General features: G+C 58.1%; 2 protein-coding genes across 4 annotated transcripts; one reads left to right on the top strand and one right to left on the bottom strand.

The window, feature by feature from the left end:
* Window positions 1-670: 670 nt before the first annotated feature.
* Window positions 671-11,549, top strand: LSM14B (LSM family member 14B). 3 transcript variants are annotated; one of them, XM_019637377.1, is made up of 10 exons: window positions 673-1,038; window positions 2,651-2,814; window positions 3,679-3,808; window positions 4,598-4,714; window positions 6,666-6,833; window positions 7,026-7,103; window positions 7,269-7,430; window positions 7,713-7,863; window positions 9,606-9,791; window positions 10,422-11,549. In XM_019637377.1, exons 1-9 carry the CDS (start codon window positions 912-914, stop codon window positions 9,775-9,777), a joined length of 1,269 nt encoding a protein of 422 aa, XP_019492922.1. In that variant the 5' UTR covers window positions 673-911; the 3' UTR covers window positions 9,778-9,791; window positions 10,422-11,549. The 3 variants fall into 3 exon arrangements, with proteins under 3 accessions (XP_019492925.1, XP_019492923.1, XP_019492922.1); XM_019637380.1 differs by lacking the exon at window positions 4,598-4,714 and having other exon boundaries at window positions 671-1,038; XM_019637378.1 differs by lacking the exon at window positions 7,026-7,103 and having other exon boundaries at window positions 671-1,038.
* Window positions 11,550-13,052: 1,503 nt separating this feature from the next.
* Window positions 13,053-18,977, bottom strand: PSMA7 (proteasome 20S subunit alpha 7). Its single transcript, XM_019637126.1, has 7 exons — window positions 18,744-18,977; window positions 16,384-16,510; window positions 15,619-15,743; window positions 14,923-15,045; window positions 14,332-14,451; window positions 13,666-13,728; window positions 13,053-13,278 (listed from the first exon to the last, which is right to left on the bottom strand). The coding sequence occupies exons 1-7, from the start codon at window positions 18,837-18,839 to the stop codon at window positions 13,186-13,188; spliced, it is 747 nt and encodes a 248-aa protein (XP_019492671.1). The 5' UTR covers window positions 18,840-18,977; the 3' UTR covers window positions 13,053-13,185.
* Window positions 18,978-19,224: the final 247 nt, after the last annotated feature.

Here is a 19,224-nt window from a genome sequence, read left to right as displayed (position 1 = left end):
CTTCAGCCCCCGGGGCAGGGAGCCCCCCCCGCCCCGGCTTCATTCCCCTAGGCAGGGACTCTTTAGCCCCCGGCTTCACCCGGTGCTCTCGCCTTCCACCTCGCGCAGCAGGGATTCCCCCACCTTCCCCTGCGGGCAAGAACCCCAACCCGGAGTTGGGAAAGGGGAGGGTATGGGCGCACCCCGGGCCGTAGACCTTCTGTGCCAGAGCAGAAAAAGCTGCCCCGGCCTGCTTCTGCAGAGGAGAAACAAGCTGGGGTGTGGGGTAAACAGCCTACAGGATCGCAGAAGCAGGGTTGGGGCCGGACTGGCACGCGCGGCGGGCGGGGCCTAGAGCTCCGCCCCCACGCACGCGCGCTCCGTCCCGTCCGACCTTCCAGCTCCGTCCACCCACTCCGCTCCTCCGTCCCCTCCCTTCCGTCCCCGCCCACCTGCGCTCCGCCCAGGCCGATTCCCACCCTTCCCCCCCCAGGCACGCCCTCCGGGTCTCGTGCTCCCACCCCGCGCGGGGCCCGCTGGGAGTCGACAGAGGAGGGGGGCGGAGAGCCGAGGAAAACCTGCCGGGGCTGGCGCGCTCGCTGCGCAGGCGCGGAGTGCAGGCCCGCCCCCAGGCAGGCGGTGCGGCCATATTTAAAGGGAGGCCAGAGAGGCGAGCCAATGGAAGGCGAGCGTGCGGGGGCGGGGCGTAGCGGCGCGAGGCCCCGGATGTGGCTGCTGCGGCCCCTCCTCCCTCGCGCTTCCCTCAGAGACCCCGGCCGCGCGCCGCCGCTCGCTTGTTGGTCCCCGCGCGGGCCCCTCGGGCGGCGGTGAGGAGGCACAGAGGCGGAGGTGGCAGAGGAGCTCGACGGCAGCGGAACAGGAGACGAGGCGACCGCGCGGAGGCGAGCGGGCCAGGCCAGGCGGCCGTCGCCATGAGCGGCTCGTCGGGCACCCCGTACCTGGGCAGCAAAATCAGTCTCATCTCCAAGGCGCAGATCCGCTACGAGGGCATTCTCTACACCATCGACACGGACAACTCCACTGTGGCGCTCGCCAAAGGTAGCGGCCCCGCGGCCGCGCCAACCGCCCGACCCCCGCCGGCCAACAGCCTGGCCCCACCCCCACGGCTCCCGGGCCTCCGCGCCGCCCCCCGGGACCCCTTGCCGGCTCTCACCCCCGGCGTGCCTGCCCCCCCGGGGCGCCCCCCGCTGGCCCCCGCTACCGGGCACCCCCTTCCCCCGCCTGCGAGGCTCCCCCGGCCTGCACAATGGTCTCCCCCGGCCCCGGCGTTATTGTTTGCGACGGGCCCGCCCAGTCCGGGGTTGGGGTGGGGGGTTGGGGGAGGGTCCGGCTCCCGCGGCGCCGCCGCCTCCACCGCGCAGCCCACCTCTGCAGGTGGGGGTCGGGGTTGTGGCGCTGCTTCCCCCGCACCTGCCCGAGGGGCAGCTGGCGCGGAGAGCCCGCGGGGGCGGGGCGAGGGGCCCGAGTCTCCCCGGGGCCTCCCCAGAAGGCTGGGGGTGAGAAAACCCACCTCCTGCAGGCCCTTCTGGAACCTATTAAGCAGCTGGGGCCTTGAGCCTGAACAAATTCCGCGTTTTAATGGAACTTCCTGCCAGGATAGACGCATCGGCCGGCAGCTAGGTGCCCCCGGTGAAGGCGCTTGCCTGTCCTCACCCAGGCGCTTAGCCTGGGCGTAGGTTCCCTTTCGTGGCAGACCCCTCCCTGTGGGCGCTGGTGAGGGACCGCCGCGGAGCCCCTGGGAGACTCAGGGGAAGGCGGCCGAGTCGTGGTTCCGGAGGAGTCCAGAGCCCGTTCCGAGCTTGTCGAGGCCGGAGGTGGCCCCAAACTTTCTTTGTCTCCATCCTTCAGGAAAGATGGCGAGTGTCCTTGCCCTGCCTCCTAGGAGTGTCTCGTGCAGCCGGGGCTCCGGAAGGCCTGTGTGTTTCGCGGGTCTCTGGCACCCGGCTGCATTCGACCTGAGATCCCAGTTGGAGAGACGGAGGCCCCCGGTAGTTCCTGGTCCTCAGCGAGACCTGTGTGTAGGTTAGACAGAAGCTGCTGCAAGCCCAGCTGCGCCCCAGAGACCTCAGGAGAGGATTTGGGCTCCTTGAACCCTTCTGGTGGGAGCTAGTAGCCCAGGAAGCCCCTCCGCGGACGGAGAAGCTGGCGGTGTGGGTCCAGGTTCTCCATTGTTCTGTAAGGGTCCCTCCCAGGCTGGCTGCGTGTAGAGGGTGGGGATCACACTCAACCCCCTGGCTTCTCTCCTCAGAGGAGGGACCCCTCTGGTTGATGTGTCAGGGTTTGGGTCAAAAAGCAGCTGTTGGGCTTTTAATCCGCCACGTCAGACGTGAGCAGACGTGGCCTGCTCCGGGCAGCCGGCCCTGTGTCACCTGGGAACGTGGACCTTGAGGACACCGTCAGGTCCCTGGCTTGTTCCTTGTCGCCTTTGTGACCTAGAACATTTTGGCGCTTTGCCAGCTGGGGTCCTGTAGGTGCTGTCCATGGGGAGGGCGGGGTAGCTGTTGAAACGTGGAAAGCAGTGCCGGGCTGTGGACGGCACCCGGGGCAGGGCCGCCTGCCCTGTCTTCACAAAGCTCGGGAGCTGCAGGACCAGAGGACGGAATGCACTTTGCTGAGAACGACAACTTACGTTTTTTTCTCCACTCCTAAGTGAGGTCCTTTGGTACTGAAGACCGCCCCACAGATAGGCCTGCCCCTCCGAGAGAGGAGATTTACGAGTACATCATTTTCCGGGGAAGTGATATCAAAGATATTACGGTGTGCGAGCCTCCGAAAGCTCAGCACGCACTCCCTCAGGATCCTGCTATCGTTCAGGTAAGTGCGTGGCCCCGCTCCTTGGGCACGTTTCTAAGAGATGCTGGTTTCCAAATGCATCTTGGTGTCATCCTTTGGCCAGAGTGCTCAACTCAAGGAATAGCTTTTTCACAAAAAGTGGTTTAATTTTGTGTGGACTGTTGGTGTTGCTGTGGAAAGTCTTAATTCCCGTAGCATGCAGTAGTGTGTGCAGGAAAGTGAGACGTGGGGGGGGCGGGGGGGCGCTTGGGAATTGTGTTTGTCCTTAGTTTCTGGTTAGTGCCCAGCCCCAGTGGCGTGGTGGGAGTGGCTAAGATGCTCGCAGGGGCCAGGACTTGGCTCCTGGCACCAGCCATGTTGCATTGCATTGCTGTGAGACACGGGGTTTGCCTGCCGTGTTGGTATATTTGCCTAGGGTACCAAGGGCTTGTGAATTAGGTACTCGCTGGCTCCTGTGCAGAAGGCTCTGGGATTGAGGGCGTGCGCGGTGGGCGTGCTCTGGCCACCGGGCAGGAAAGTGGATGCCTGGGAAACTGCAAAGAGTTCCCCAGCCACACCGTGTGTTGGGGGCAGGACCAAGCCAAGGATGGCATTTTGTCCTCTTACAGAGCTTGGATTACCTGATGCCAGGCAGTGGGGACCATAGGAAGAGTTACTTGAGTTAGGAGAATTTCGTGTGGGAATTACCTGACAGGAGCAGCTGGGGAGGAAAAGGCAGCTTTGAGCTCCCTAACACCATCTTGAAAGTCACCCCCCCTAAGTGCCGCCCAAGCCTCCAGGACGCAGGCTGGCAGATCGGGCTGCTTTTCCCTGCCTGAACAGTGCCCCCCAGGCAGGGTGACGGAGGGCCGTGCGCTGCTCTCACCTCCGTGTCTCGTTGCTCAGTCTTCCCTGGGCTCGGCCTCCTCCTTCCAGCCACACGTGCCTTACAGCCCCTTCAGAGGGATGCCACCCTACAGCCAGCTGGCCGCCAGCTCCCTGCTTAGCCAGCAGTACGCAGCTTCCTTGGGTCTAGGTGAGTAACCTATTTCTACCTGGTAAACTGCTCATGCTGTGATCTCCAGGGAGTGGAGCCACAGGTCCTGATGGGAGACACTGTCCTTGTCACATTCAGCTTATAGGGCACACTTAGTACAGCTTCAACTAGTCAGAACGTTTCGTAACTGCTCGGTTGGGAGTAAAGAGGCAGCAGTCTGCGTTTTGAAACAGGTGACTGAAATCAGCATTCATTGAGCGTCAGTCTAGGTCTGGGGGGAAGTCCTGGGACGTCTGCTGCAAAGATGTGATGACTGATAGGTGTAATTATGGATGACTTCTAACTACCTGCACTTTTGTAAGCCTATAAGTACAAGTTAAATACAACACCCACGTGTTACATCGGCTCATATTTTACTGTCAGTGCTTCGCTCAAAGATTCAGTTTCCCCAGGTTGAATAAGCCTGGACTGAGGCTCTCCCACATGTGGAGAGAAGGTTCGCTGGCCCTGGCCGAAGCTTTGCAATGCAGTCAGGCCGTAGCTGGCAGCATCCCCCGCACTTGCACCTGCTCTAAGCAATGGGTGTGAGCAGGCCCTAGACGGTTCTGTGGGTCACTTGCTTCTGAAAGTCAGGTTGTCTTGATGGCTGCTCCCACTGTGGCGGTGCCCTTCTCAGCCTGCTCCCTGTGTTTCTGTAATAGGTTCGCACGAGCAAAGTGTCATGTAAGAGACACTTGGCTCTCTCCGAGCTGGCTGGACACAAGACGAGTTTCTCGTTACTTATCTGTACCCTTTCTTTTTGCTCTTTTCTCCTTTCTCTTCTTTTAGAGAAGCTGGTAAGCCCGCCAGCCTCGGCCGCAGCCTCCAGCCCTAGCTCCTCTCCATCTCCACAGCCCGTTTCAGAGCCTGACATGTGCTCAGAGCCACACCAGCTCACTTCCAAGGGTAACAGCAGTCTTGGAGAACTGCATGCTGTCTTGCAAGCCATCCTAAGAGCGAGGGGTAACCAGTAGACCAGAGTGACAGTAGCTGTAGCAGTTATTTTGCTAAGCCCGTGGATCAGTGAAGTGGTTTCTCTCTGGTTCAGCACATAGTCCTGACTAACTCCACAGTTTTCAAGGAGGATTAGAAAGAACTGGGGAAACACCTCGTCCACTCTCCCTGGGTTCAGGGTCTATTCTGACCTGGACTGCGATTGCCACGTGTGGGAAACCACTCTGTGCACAGAAGGCCATTTCCTGGGCTTTCTGCTGGTCCTAACCGTGGCCAAGGCTGCAGGGGGACATTCCTAAACGACTCAGGCCGCCCTGGGACCCGTGGCACATTCCTCACTCATCGAAATAGGGGCCCTCAGGTGTCTTGGTGAAATGAAGCTGCTTTCAAACCGGGTGCCTAGCCCGAGCTGTTGACAGGTGAACAGTGTGGGCCTCTCGACCGGCCTGTCAGTGCTGGTGTGCACTGCCTGTCTGCCGGGGGCGGCACGCTGTGGGATTTCTTGGCCTTTCCTGACGTTGTTCTCGTTTTACTGGAGGTCTGAAATTCACAAGCATGACTGCTAGAGGCAGAGCCCTGCTCTCACCGTTGCAGAGACTGGGTCCAGGATACTAGCCAGCGCAGTTACAGCGCAGCTATTGTCCGTCTGTTACTTTGCATGTGCCGCTGTTTGTCCTGCATGGGTGTCAGTATATTCGACTTACGGAAGTAGTATCATCCTCTCCCTTCCTACGGATTACACGAGAGTTCCTTTTTCATAGTACCATTTACATAAATCTGCTCGCGGGGCAAGACGGTTTGAACTGCTCTGGTGTTATAAAAAGGACGAGCCCAGATTCTTGCCCCGTGCAGCTGCAGGGTGAGCAGGAAGCTGTTACAAGCCTTGTCGCTCAGGGAAGTCCATGCCGAGCTGGGTGACAGGCCAGAGACAGTGGCCTGGGTCAATGCCCATCATAGAGGACACGTGCAGGTGTCAGTTTGGAGGCTGTCCCCGTCGGCCCCGGGAGCATTTTAACTGGTTACAACGCATTTGCCACAGCAGTTTCACTAGTTTCTGTCCCGTGTGGGGAAAGAGGTGAAATACCTGGTTTTCATTAGTTTACGGTCATCCCTCTCGTACTAGTTACCCCTGTAGTCAGGGCTCATGTTTTCTGTCACCACCCAGTCCCACATGGCCCACAGATGCAGGAGCGAGGCAGGTGAGGGGGGATGTGCGTGGCACGTCCCTCTTTCCTCTTCCTGCTTTAGAGGACCTTTTCGGGAGGCTCCGTTTCTGAGCAGTTAGCTCCTGTGCACAGGGCTGGGGATGCACCTGTCACCAGGGGCAGCCTGGAGGCTTTAGTTTCTGCTGCGAAGAGCCTTTACTCTTCGAGGAGCGCAGGCTGTTACTTCTCTGTAGTCCACTCTTAATCCTTGGTCCTTTTTGGTTTTATTATGCCTTAAGCAAAAATGACAGTATTTTAGATCTTAACATCAAAGGCTGATCATTGTATTTTTCTGGACAAACTCAGACGGGATGGTTCTTGCCCAGTGTGGACCAGAACAAAACATTCTTAGAACGAACGTTCACCGGCGTCTTGGAACCAGCAAATCCCTGGGGTGGTTTTCGGAAAGTTCTTTCTAAGCCGCCTGTGAGGCGCTCATTTGTAGTTGGGTTTTTTTCGCCTCCTTGGGGTTCCCTGTCATAGGGAGCCTGGGGCTTGGCTCCTGGGCGGGCTGTGCCATGTGCTGCTGGGCTCGGTGCAGAGGGCGTGGCCCCTGAGGGGGCTTTGCCTGGGTTTGGTGGAACATCTAGGCGGCTGCCTTTCTCTTGCCTAGCTTGCCAGCCATGACAGAAGTTGTCTGCAGGGGTGTGAAGTTTTCTCCTTTTGGCTTTTCTCCAACCCTCCTTTTCCCAACTCAGGAGCTGGTTTTCCGTCTGTCCCAGTCGGCAAGAGCCCCATGGTGGAGCAGGCTGTCCAGACTGGGTCCCTCGATAACCTGAACGCCAAAAAGCTATTACCCGGCAAGGGCCCTGTGGGGATGCAGCTCAACGGGCGCCCGGCCCCTCCAAGCAGCAAGACCGCCAGCGGTACTGAGACACGGGCCCTGGAGCGTGCTCCCTGTTCTCCGCTTATTTGGAAATAACTACACTCCGTCATAAACATCACGCGCTTCTGCAGGGCAGGCCCCTGCCGCATGGCCCTGGGGGGGTGCTGCCTGCTTCTGTCTCTGGCTTCTGCTCTCGCAGGCGCTTGCCTCACTCTTCCCTTTTGCGCTTTAGATGTAGCTCAGCCGGCCGCTGTGCAAGCTCAAGGGCAGGTGAACGACGAGAACAGAAGGCCCCAGAGGAGGAGATCAGGTAACAGCTGCTGCCACCTGAGCTCTGGGCCCCTGCGCCACCCAGGTGCTCTCCCTGCCCGCTTCTCTGTGGGGCCGCTTTTGGGTGCTCTGTCTTCTTTGTCGTCTGTCTCACACTCAGTAACGTCGGGTGGTGGCTTACCAGCCGTGACTCGTTTCTCCACAGGGAACAGACGAACAAGGAACCGCTCCAGAGGGCAAAGCCGCCCGACTCACGTCAAGGAGAACACGATCAAGTTTGAAGGCGACTTTGATTTTGAGAGTGCAAACGCCCAGTTCAACCGCGAGGAGCTGGACAAAGAATTTAAGAAGAAGCTGAATTTTAAAGGTCTGTGTTGTTACAGGAAGCAACGCCCCTCTTCCCCAAGGAGTATCCGTAGAGCAAGTCAAGGAAAGACAGCTGGAACCGTGGGGTGGGGTGGAGATGGTGGCCAGTGTGTGGGAGGTACCACCTGAGCAATTACTGAAACATGCAGAGTGGACGACACGGTCGGAGCTAGAAGAGAGGCCATTTAGCACAAAGCACTCTGGGCAGCATGTCGGTGAGGGCCTACCCGGCACAAAGGTGCACTGTCTGCCTCTCGGCATCTCAGTGTGCTTCTCTGTGCAGATGACAAGGCGGAGAAAGGGGAAGACAAGGACCCGGCGGTGGTGACCCAGAATGACGAGGCCCCTGCTGAGGAGGACCACCTGGGGCCCAACTGCTACTATGACAAGTCCAAGTCCTTCTTCGACAACATCTCGTCTGAACTCAAGACCAGGTCGGAGGGCCGGGGCGGGCAGGGCCTCAGTGAGCTGGTGGGAGGACACACACTGTCTCGAAACTCAGAGACTGGGGGGAGGCGGGGCACACGTCCCAAAGACCAAATCCAATCTCAAGTTAAGGGCAGCTCTCTTACGGTCCTGCTTACGGTTTTGCCATAATGGGTACATCAGTCATTGGGGTGCCAGCAGTAGCAGTTGGTGGCAGCATGGGAAGCCTCAGCAGTCCCAGGCACCTGAGGGGTCTGCCCAAGGCCCAGCCCCCACTTCCCTCTTGGCATCTCTGCCCCTCTCCATTATAGCCCAGCCCCCTGCCCCCGCCCCCCGCCGGCTGAGTGACTGTCAGCTGACCCTGGTGGCCTGAGGCCCTTGCTTTCTAAGGCAGTGTCACTGCCAATGCATTTCCACCTGATTGCTGGGGACCCCAGCATGTGCTGTGTTCTTAGCACCCAGCAGCTGGTGCTCAGGTGTTGGCCATGAACAGGCTAGTTGAGGAAAGAAGTCTACAGGACAGGCGTGGTGTAGAAACTCAGGCAGGCAGAGTGCCAGGCCCACTGCTGCTGGGCACCGGAGACGGCAGAAACCAAGCAGGGGGACCCCGACCTCCCCACGCTTAAATATTCTCGCAGGGGAAGTAGGTGATGGAGGAAGCACGCGTACATGAGATGGAAACGCATTGGGGAAAACCACGCAGTGAGGGGGTGGGCGAGGGGTGCAGTGGGAGGAAGGTGCCAGCACGCTGAGGTAGCCCAGCCTGTGCATAAAGTCAAAGGGCAAGCTGGGGTGGCCGTGTCGGGGGCTACGTGGCTGGAGCAGAGCCGCTGGAGCACAGCCGGCAGGCCAGGGAGGGGCAGTGAGGTGTGTGGGGGGGTGTCCTCAGGATTTGAAGGTCATGGGGATGCCTAGCCTTCATTTTGAGTGCTACCGCGAGCTGTCAGGTTGAGCTGAGGAGCAATACTATCTGAAGCTTCACTGTGTCTTCTGTGAGAATGGCTGCATCTGGCCACCCAGAACTTTTCCCAGTAGTTCAGGTGTCTCAGGATGAGGGTGGGGAGAAGTGGCTTCTGAGCGAGGTTGAAGTGGAGTCGGTGGGGTTTGCTGGCCGGATGTGAGAGCTGGCAGAGTCCCCATCGTTGGTCTAGCTGGACAGCTGGAGGGCACAGCTGCTGTGTCTTTAAATGAGGGGCCTGGGGGTGTTGTGTGTGAGCTGTCCATAAACACATGAGGTCCTCGCTGTGGGTACAGGGGTTTTGGCTATGTATTCAGGTAGCACAAAGGATGTTGGAACAGTGTGGAGTGCTGGTGCTGTGTCCCCACCCCAGGAAGCATAAGCATATTCTGGGGGACCTTGCCGCATGTAACCCAGCCTCTTTCTCATCTAGTAAAAATTTATCTGCAGAGGTTGGGGACCTGCTCCAGGTCTCGGAGGCTGCGCGGGCGCCGGGCCTAGCAAGCAGTGAAGGCTTCCTTGGAGCACACCAGCGTCTCGTGCTCACCATGGGTGACAAAGGCCAGAGTTTTGTACCGAGCAGCCCAGTCCAATGAGGACCAGGCCTGGTCGGAAATGTGGCTGGGAGCACCTGTAGTGTTCGGTCTCGGGCTGCAGCATCTTAGCTGGGTCACCCCCCGTGGCCCCAGTAATAACAGTGACAGAGACCATCAGTCCTTTATCCTGGGCGGAATGAGGCTGGGGCCTGGCTTGGAAAGCTACATTCAGTTTCACACCCCTTGTCTTGATCAGTTCCAGGCGGACCACGTGGGCTGAGGAGAGGAAGCTCAACACGGAGACCTTTGGAGTGTCAGGAAGGTTTCTTCGTGGCCGTGGTTTCCGGGGGGGATTGCGAGGGGGCCGGGGCAGCGGCACAACCCGGCGCAACCCGACTTCCCACCGAGCTGGGACTGGCAGGGTGTAAGGAAGCAGCGGGAGGTGAGTGAGGGACCTTCTGGACCCTTGGGGGGGAGGGGTGCCGCGTTGGGTCGGGAGTACCAGGCAGGGAGCCTCTTCAGGGTAGGCTTCCAGAAAGAAGTCTCCAGGTTCAAGGCCACACTGAGGGCCTTGATCCTCTGAATCACCCAGGGCCAGCGCAGGCCAACTGAGCCCACATCTCTGGGGAGGGGTCCGGGCCCCAGCGTGGGGTTCCAGGTGCCGGAGGGCTGGGTGCTTGTTACTCGAGGGTTCAGTGAGGAGAGCTTGTTACAAGCCAGGGTCTCGGCACAGCCCAGCTGTGAGCTGATTCAGAGCCTGCATTTTCAACCAGGTCCTGGGTGACCTGGGTGTTCTGTAGGGGTTGGGTGGTGAATGGGTGTGCCTGGTGCTGACCCACCCCAGCCAGGTGGGTGGGAGCTGGAGCCGTCCCATCCCTTGTCCAGAGTTTTCATTGTGGGTTGCAATGGGAGAGTCTGGGAAGCCCTGGCCTGACTGGGTGGGTGGATGGGTGGGTGGGGGAGGTTGAGCCCCTCCTGGTCTTCATCCCAGGCCATACATAGCACCTGGCGTATTCTGGGGAGCTGCCTACCAACAGCCGAGTCGCTCACCTGGTGTGTTCTCCCCCCACAGGTCTGCTGAAGCAGCAGAAACGAAGCTGTGTGAGGGCATTGGAAGACGCCGCCCTCACTGGGGAGACGTTGGGTCACTTTGTTTACTGAGTTTGGAAAATTCCCATACTTTTGTTCTGGACTTAATGGAACTTGGACGTGGTCTGAGTTAGAACCACTTGTTTTGGGGGAAGTATTTATGGATAACCTCTCTGAGGTGGTTTGATCTTTCCTCCTCAGTTATGCAGTCTAAAGTTTTGGTATTTTGCAAATAAGTTTCTAAAGCGACAGCTTGACCCTCACTTGGTGGTTTTTGGACAGCTTTGACTTTTACAGTGGAACCAAATCTCATTTGGCAATGTGGCAGCCATGTACAGCTCCACCTGGCTCCTGGTGCTGCTGGCCTGGCACCCCCACTGCCACTAGTGGGAACCAGGCAGGGCCAGCACAGGGGGCATGGGCCTGGGGCAGGGAAAGTGGGGTGACCCACAGATCATGTAGGAGCAAACCAGACCACCTGATGTCCAGAGTGGTGGTGTCAAGTTTGGGGGCTGGCAGGGGGGGCGGGGTGGGGGGCTCTTGGAGGAGTAGGAAGGGGTCCTGAACACGAGGTAGCTGTTTGTTGCTCCAGCCTGGCTTCCATAGGAATGGGGGTTGGGGTGGAAGCCCAGGTGGAATCTCCTCATCGTGTCCCCGTCCTAGCTTGCCCAGCCTGGGTCATTCAGCGTTGGGAGTCTGGGCAAACACTGTTCGGTGTCTCATCCACTTGGAAATGAGCCAGTCTTTTTTGTAAGGTCGGTTGACCGAGAGCATTCTCTCCTCTGAATTGTAAATAGTTCTGTGTTTTTTGTTTAAAAGGTGGGTGGAGGGGAGGGTGGGGAACATAAACTTGTTGCATGAGTAAATGGGTCAGACCTTTAGTATAAGCATGCATCCCTGATTGACAGGGCATTGTGTTGAACATATGCACCTTGGTACCTAAACTCCCTTAATTAGCTGTAAAGGTTTTGGTTTCCTATTAAGTTACTGTTAAGAGCTTGGGTTTATTTTTGTAGGACGTAATGGCTAAGAATTAGAATGTAGCAATGGGGCCTATGTTGGAATAATGTAAATTGTAATTATAAATAAACACGCAAACCTTTAAAACTCGTCTCTGCTTTGAATGTCAATAGTCCTGTTGACTGCCGGAAGCACATGCAACGTGCCATCCCCAGGCAGGTGCTATCAGGCCCCAGCTTGTCTGGGTGAGGGGCCGGGTGCCAGGTTCACTGTGGGCTACCTTCTGGGACAAGTGGCTCTGCTTCCCAGACACTTTGGACACAAAGTAGCTTTAAAGACCCACTTCAGATAAACTGGCTGCAGAAGCGGCCCCTTCTCCCACCCTGTGCTGCAGCCTCCCAAGTTCCTGGAGCTCCCAATTCTCAGTGCCTTGGAACGTCCAGGAAAGCAAGGACGGGCTGGTGTCAGAACTAGAAGCAGCCATCCCAGAGGACGAGGCCCGTCGGCACCTGCCTGTGATTATGGCCCAGAGCAGGGCCGAGCAGCTAGCAGTTGGCCTTTGGTTTGGGCCTGGCTGTCAGTTTCAGATTTTGAACAGTTTTGGCAACCTTCCATTTTTTGGCACCTAACATCCTTGACAATAAAAAAAGATCTCCCATACTGTGCATGCTAGATATAGGCAGGCAGAGCATAAACTCTAAACTAGTTAGGTGACGCAACAGTTGAACTGAATATAGTATTTTCTTTGAGGTTCTAAAAATAGTCAAGTCAGTTATCACCTATGACTAACCTTGCTATTCAAGTCTTAAACTGAAAACCATTTTGACAATCACGTTTCATGCTGAGCATCAATGTGTCTGGGCCTCGACTCCTTTTTAGAAGACAGACTACATGTCCCATCACTCCAGAACCCAGAGCAAGAAGCTGTACTGAGGTGGAAAGCAGGGCCCTGGGATCGGCGTGGTGGGGCAGAGCCTACGGGCAACGCCCATCACCAGGATTGGCAGGCAGGCCTCGTGAAGCAGCAGAGCGGTGCAAAGGGGCTTGTTAACAGGATTTTTCAGCGAAGACCAAGCTTAGGGCCATGACTTAACTGCTGCTGGCCTGGAAACTAAAAGAAGGACAGTCTTTCTGGCTCAACAGCGAGAGACAGCGGGGAACAGCCAGCACCAGAAGTCAGGGGAGAAAAGAGGAGAAATGTTAAGAGTTGATCTACTAAAACCAGAAACAAGACTAGTTCTGAACACAGCTGCTGCTCTGCAAAACTGAGTCAAACACTTAAACTGAGCGCTACTTGCGCTTGTCCTTGATCTGTGTTAAGTAGCAACTTGAATGGAGGTCAAACAAAATCTAGAATCTTCGAAGGAGAGAAACCGAGTTTCCATGTCGACCAGAGGTGCCTCATGCCTCTCCGGCAGCCGCACACAGCACCCATGGCACCCTGTGGGCTTGGACTCCTTGGAGCCCCTCCACAGCGCCCGAGGGAGGAGGAACCCTGCCTGCAGTCAGTGGTTCGTCACCTTGGAGCCTGGTACCACAAAACAGGGAGGAAAGCTCCCACTAAGGAAAGCATTCAGAGGCCAACGGCGAGGGGATGACTCATGTTCTCAAGAACTCTCAGGACACCCAAAAGAGACACGCTCTCTAAAAAAGAAAAGGTTAAAAATATGGAAGTTTATTTGAGGACACTTGGGCTGCACTGATAAATGGAATGGAAACGCCCACACGTCGTTTAGAGATTCATCCATGATTTGAATTTAAAAATCACTACCAGCAGGACTGAGTCATCATGATGCTTTCTTTTGTTTCTTCTTTTCATTTTCTTCCTTTTCTTTTTCAATTTCAGCAACGTATTTCTCAATTTCTTCAGGATTTAAAATCTACCAAAGAAGAGTTGTGGTCAGCCCCTAAGCCCCACGAGGGGGCCCAGTGCACCAGTGCCCCCTTTGTGGGGACAGCCCTGGACTCCGGGCAGACTACCTCACAGCTGCATGTGTAGGAAAGCAAGGCCACGTGTGCCACACCAGTAACAACAGTGTAGGTGACTACAGAAAAGCAGAGCACACCTGCACTGTGGACAGCTCATCAGTGAGCTGACAGCGCGAGCACCACCTGTAACCACGAGCGCAGTACTGGAATGCTTTCTCCCTGACCCGTTTGTGGGGAGTCTCGGGGAGAACCTCCTGCCTAGTGCCAAAGCCACAGCAGAAGGCCCCCGCCCTGACCGTGGAAGCACATGCAGTAAAGTCAAACAAGGCGGCAGTTACCTTGAGGGGTTGGTCTCGCCGCATGACGGCCAGTTCAATGTTCTTGCCGCCTGACTGAACCACCTTGCGGGGAAGAAAAGAGCATCAGACTCAAGACCAAACAGCTCTGGCAAGTTCCTTAAATGGTCACGTGTATCTGAATCCAGCACTGCCTGCAACGTGGGGAGAGGCTGGGACAACTGAAGTCCCAGCACCCGGAGCTCGGATGCCTGCGCTCCCTCCTGTCTCCTGGCACACAGACTTGGGCGGGGTCACCGGTCCTTCGTCCACACACAGGCTTCCCTGACACCGAGCCCCGCCATCTGGACCCCAGCCTGGCCCTCCAACTAGCCCATCTACCTTTCTGGCTTCAGCCACCACCATTTCCAAGGTCATGACAGAGCCCAAGACCTCACAACCCCCAACCATCATTCCCAGTCCTCCTAATTTCTGACTCTGGCAGCAGCCGAGTCTCAGGAAGGCGGAGCGATGGCTTGAGCTGTATGCTGGAGTGCAGGCAGCTGAGCCTCTGATCGGGCTGCCCAGCTGTGCAGGGGCTGCTGAAGCACACAGCAACCTCGCTGCCTCCTTCCTTCCCACCCAGCTCTGCTGTCCACTGCAGCCCAAGGAACACTCTCCCGGATGGGTGTCTCCACCATCTCGCCTGGATTTCAAAGGCAAACTTACTTCCAGGAGGGCCTTGATAACCAGCTTAATGGTCAGATCGTCCGTTTCGATGGCTTCGTCAGTATAATTCTTCTCTAGAAATTCACGCACTGACTTGGCACCCCGGCCTATGGCATTGGCCTAAAAGAAATATATGGCAGAAGGTGTGACAATCCAGAGCCAGCTCTGTGTGGGCCAGCCAGCCGCTGCCTTGCGCCCTCTCCAGGGCGCTATGGTGAGAGGCAGTCTGGCAGCAGGTGCCCTGGGTCCTGCCCTGCGTCTGGCTTTCACAGAGGGCTGTTTGGAGCTGGTGCTGATTCTTGCTGAGAATGGAATTCTACTTCATTATTGAAAGATGTATGCCATTCTACTTGATGCGGTGTATCCTTACACCTTGCTGCCCTTTTTTAACAAAAACAGCAGTGCCACTTAAACAACTTCTTTGCTCTCACATGAGTCTAAGTTTTATGGGACAAACGGTGTGTGTGCGCATGTGCACGTTTGTAGGATGAGGCCAATGTAAGCCCCAGGAAGCCCAGGACCTTCAATGGCCTCCCAGGCCTCGTTACTGTGTCCAGACAGCGCGAAGGCCGTGTTCTGTCAGGGACTCACCTTCCAGGCATGGTATGTGCCCGACGGGTCTGTCTGGTAGAGTCGGGGGGTGCCATCAAAGTCGAAACCCACAATAAGGGCGGAGATGCCAAACGGCCTGCGCCCGTTACTCTGCGTGTAGCGCTGGGGGGAGAAGCAGCACGTTAACATGCCAATCCAGCACCAAAGGCTCCAGAGAGCCCGCCAGTCGTTCCAAACCACTGCCGAATGTGGGGGTGAAAGCACACCACCAAGCCCGCTCTGCAGCTCATCGGCAATTCAGACGGCAAGTGCGGTTAGCCGGTCCTTTGCCGCATCCTTCCCCTCCCCTCCTCTCCCTCCCCTCCCTGAGCCTCACTCAGAAGGCTGTGCCAGTGACCAGGGAACACACTAAGGCCATGTGGAAAGACGTGACAGTTGGTTTTAAAGACGACTAGCATGTCACCAGAGTGGGAATGGCTTTCAGCCCCCTCCCAACTCCTTGGTGATCGTCATTCAGAACGGCAAGACAAAAACTATGACTTCCATCCAGAAACAGCATTTGGTCTGCCCCGTGCCACTACACGAGAACAACGGCACTGAGATGGACAAGTGATAGTAAAGAACACACGTATAAGGAGAGGTCAGGACGGGGCACGGAAAGGGTGAGACCAGCACACAAAGTGCAGAGCTGTGACCGCGCTGTGACCAGAGCCCAGCTGCGGGCGGTGTCCCCACCTGCTTCAGACTGGCAATGTAGCGGGTGATGTACTCCACGGTGACCGGGTCCTCCACCGTCAGCCGGTGGCTCTGGCACTCCACCCGGGCCCTGTTGATGACTATCCTTGCGTCGGCGGTGAGGCCTGCAGTGACAGCCGAGTGTTACCGCGTCTGCTCCGCTTGGGCACACAAATCGCTCAAGCAGACAGCAGTGAACCCTGGGCAAGGGTTCCCAAACCAGCCCTCTACAACCCAGTACCAAAGCCCAGCCCAGGAACCGCCAGGACCAGTGCGCCTCCATGAGCGTCCTGAGAGCACGCAGTGTGTGTCAGAGCATTTAACACACTGAGCCTTTGGCCGGGCAAGTCAGGTTTAGTTCAGGTGAATTGCGACCTTCCCTGTCTGAACCTGCCAATGGAGGAAATGCATACTGAGAGCACAACGCACGCCGGGCAGGTGGGCAGCGGCCGGCCCTCCCTGCTCACAGGCGCAGTCGGCTGTGCCATGACTGACCTCTCTATAGACTGTAATTATGATCCGGAGACATACTGACAGCAGTGGAGGTGACAGCACAGCCCCCTTGTCCTTGGGTATTTATTCATTTGGTCCCTGTGCTTCAGCCACCCGGGGCAGGGAGCCGCCCCACCAAGAAACCATGACCCATTCTCTTCTTAAAAGGCCCAGATCTGTTGCTTTTAAAAGATGTCTCCTGACAGCCCATCCCCAGTTAACCTCCAAAGCGCCGTCCTTGCTGAGCCTGAGTGTGGCGCTGGCCCAACTCACCTGCAAACGCCATGCAGACGTTGTCGTCCAGGGCACAGATCTTCCGCACCGTCCTCTCATCCTGCAGCTTGGCCACAGACTTCTTCTCCACTCCAAGAACAACAATGTCTTTTCCGCGGACGCCAACCTGCAACAGAAATCCACACGAGGTTCTGTCACCAGGCACAGTTCCATGAGCAGCTGTTCACTGGTCCTGTGAACACCCTGGGGGCAGCAGCACCCACACGCTCCTTCCCACTGTGGGTACCCACCCTGCCAACCGTGGGTACTGATCCATTTCTGGCAGAGCTCGCCCAGGTATTGGGACCTCTGCCTTTAAGATGCTGAGGTTCAGTGTCAGTCACACCACCACTGGCAGGTAACTGACGCACAACCAGTGTGTGCGTGTAAGTATTGCTCCACCCCAGGTGTCAGTCACATGCAGTGCCTTGCAGCCTGAGAGCCCAATGTTCAAGTCCGGCGTCCTGAACAGAAGCAGTGTTCCTGTACCTGCGACCACACTACCGCCCAGCCCGCCCTCGCCTGCACGCCTGTGTGCCCATGTGCACGCGTGCGGGAAGGTCAGTTTGTTGTCAGGTGGAAGGACCCCGTGTCGACTACTATTGGGAACGCAGACGCTCTGCTTCTGGCTGATCCCATTCGGGGAGAAGGCTGTATTAAAACATGATAAAGCACTGACAGCCACGTGCAAATGGGACAGTCACTCAGAAGAGCAACATCGGCTTGGTTCAGGGTGGGGTCCCTCTGCCTGGGCCATGGGCGTTTGTCGTGGGGCTGCCCATGCACTGCAGGGGTTCAGTGTCATCCCTGACCTCCGCCTCTCCATGCCAGTAGCTCCCCCCTTATCTCAGACAATTAAGTGTGTTTTCACACGTTGCCAAATGCCCCCTGAAGTGCACTATCACCTCTGGTTGAGAAGCACCAGTCTGCAGTGGGTCAGATCTCAAGGCCCTCTCTCATGTACTTGGTCTTCCAAGTCCCCCCAGGGAAAGGCCACGAGGCCAAGAGACGCTAGGTTTCACCAGCCACCCTGGCTGGCCTGAGGTAGTATTGGAGGCGGGGTGGGGGCGGGCAGTGGACTCCTTGTCCAGTGCTTCTTAAGCTGAGTTAGGCCATAAGATGGGTTTTGAACCGTAATTTCAAAAGACATTCAGAAACGAAAACACCAAAATTCACAAAATCATGTGTGCTTTCTTTGTCTGCTGGCTCAAACTTCTGAAACACCAGGTGGTAAAAGAAACACTGACCAGCAAACAAACCGACAGGTGTCTCGAAGGCGCCATGAATTTAAATGTCAAGCGGTGATCAAAATGAGAGGTACACGCGGATGCCAACAGGACAGTGGGGCAGCGCACTGCCCACCATGCCCGCAGAGCAGTCAGACCCAGAGGGCCTGGCAGTGGGCACTGTGGTTGGGTACTGAGAACCCCCTGGACCTGGAGGACATTGCTCTCCCTAGCTGGGAAAGTCCCCGAGTGGGGGCTATCTGGGTGCAATTCACCTCAATCACCTGCTTGCTTAACAGTCACCGAGTCTGTGACCAGCTGGCCCTGCTGTCCAGTGCCCACGTGCCCACGGCTCTGCTCGCCTGCGGTGCATTGTCAGAGCCCACGCGCCACAGCCACACGGGGCTCCCCCAGAGCCAGCTCCCCCAGGACCCGGGCAGAGCTGAGGCCAAGATGGCCGTCACCGCCCAGGTGCAAACGAAGGTGGCACTTTGTTCAGCACTCACACCCAGTCCGCTGGTCTACACAGCACCTATCAGTGTCCAACAACATCCACCTCCACTGCCCGTGGTGAGAACCCAGTGTTTCCAGGGCAGTCCCATCGGACACTGGCCTGGCCTGTCTGCTCCCCCGCCCTGGCACCCACAATGCACAACGTGCGCCTTCCACTTCCTTCAGCAACACCAACGTCAGGACGCCTCTGTGTTCCACTAACGCCACTGAGCTAATTCCCACAGGCCAGCGGGACAAAAAGCAAGCCGACGAGAAAGAGCAGGCTGTCAGCTCCGCCGCCTGGTGGAACCTTGATGGCAAGACGCAGCCGGGTCCCGCAGGGCGGGCTGCAGGCGCTGCGCCCCTCCCCAGACCCACCTCCTGTCCACAGACGCGCCGGGCTCACGACCGTTCCGGCACGCCCGCACGTTCCGGGGCACCCCACACACACACATCCCGAGGCCTCCGAGCCCTAATGAGGCGGCCAGGCCGGGCCTCGCGGGTTCCTAGGCTTGCCCCCCACATGCTGGGGCCTCCCCCGCTCCCTCGGCGGAGTCCCGGCCTGCTCCCCGCTCCCCAGCAGCGCCCGCAGGCCCGGGCCGCTTCCGGCCCGGGTGCAGGGCCCGCCGGCCCGCCGCTCACCGCGGTCGAGCCCTTCTTCACGGCCTCCTGCGCGTACTCCACTTGGAAGAGGTGGCCGTCGGGCGAGAAGACGGTGATGGCGCGGTCGTAACTCATGCCGGCGAGCAGTGCGGCCGGGCCGGGGAAAAGCGCACACTCACCACCCGACCGCCGAAGACTCAGGACGCCTCTGCGCCCGCGTCGCGCCCGCCCCCGGCACCGCCCACTGCGCTGCTGGCGTAAGGCGGCGTCAGACAGCGTGGGGAGGACGTGCGCGTGCGCCGGGGCGGGGCCGGGCCGAACTACCGGCGGCAGGGCGCGGGGGGCGACGCCGCGGCGGGGGGCCGGGCGCGGGAGCGGGGCGGCCGCCCGGGGACACCGCGCGGGACTCGGCCTCAGGAAACTGCGGTGCACAGGACGGCGGGGCGGTGGGCTCGGAGGCGGCTCGGCGGCGGCAAGGGGCGGGCGAGACCACGGCGGGACACCCCCGCGCCCCCCGCCC

This window comes from Hipposideros armiger, unplaced genomic scaffold, assembly GCF_001890085.2.
Source record: "Hipposideros armiger isolate ML-2016 unplaced genomic scaffold, ASM189008v1 scaffold_32, whole genome shotgun sequence".
Classification (NCBI taxonomy): domain Eukaryota; kingdom Metazoa; phylum Chordata; class Mammalia; order Chiroptera; family Hipposideridae; genus Hipposideros; species Hipposideros armiger.
Note: the sequence above shows the minus strand (reverse complement) of the source record. Positions and strands in the feature narration are given on the sequence as shown.

Coding starts and splice junctions, on each gene's coding strand:
- LSM14B (XM_019637377.1), top strand. CDS start 912: ATGAGCGGCTCGTCGGGCACCCCGTACCTGGGCAGCAAAATCAGTCTC. Junction 4,715..6,665: donor ACACCAGCTCACTTCCAAGG/GTAACAGCAGTC, acceptor TTCCCAACTCAG/GAGCTGGTTTTCCGTCTGTC. Junction 6,834..7,025: donor AAGCAGCAAGACCGCCAGCG/GTACTGAGACAC, acceptor TTTGCGCTTTAG/ATGTAGCTCAGCCGGCCGCT.
- PSMA7 (XM_019637126.1), bottom strand. CDS start 18,839: ATGAGTTACGACCGCGCCATCACCGTCTTCTCGCCCGACGGCCACCTC. Junction 16,511..18,743: donor TGAAGAAGGGCTCGACCGCG/GTGAGCGGCGGG, acceptor TTTCTGTTGCAG/GTTGGCGTCCGCGGAAAAGA. Junction 13,729..14,331: donor TTATCAAGGCCCTCCTGGAA/GTAAGTTTGCCT, acceptor CTTCCCCGCAAG/GTGGTTCAGTCAGGCGGCAA.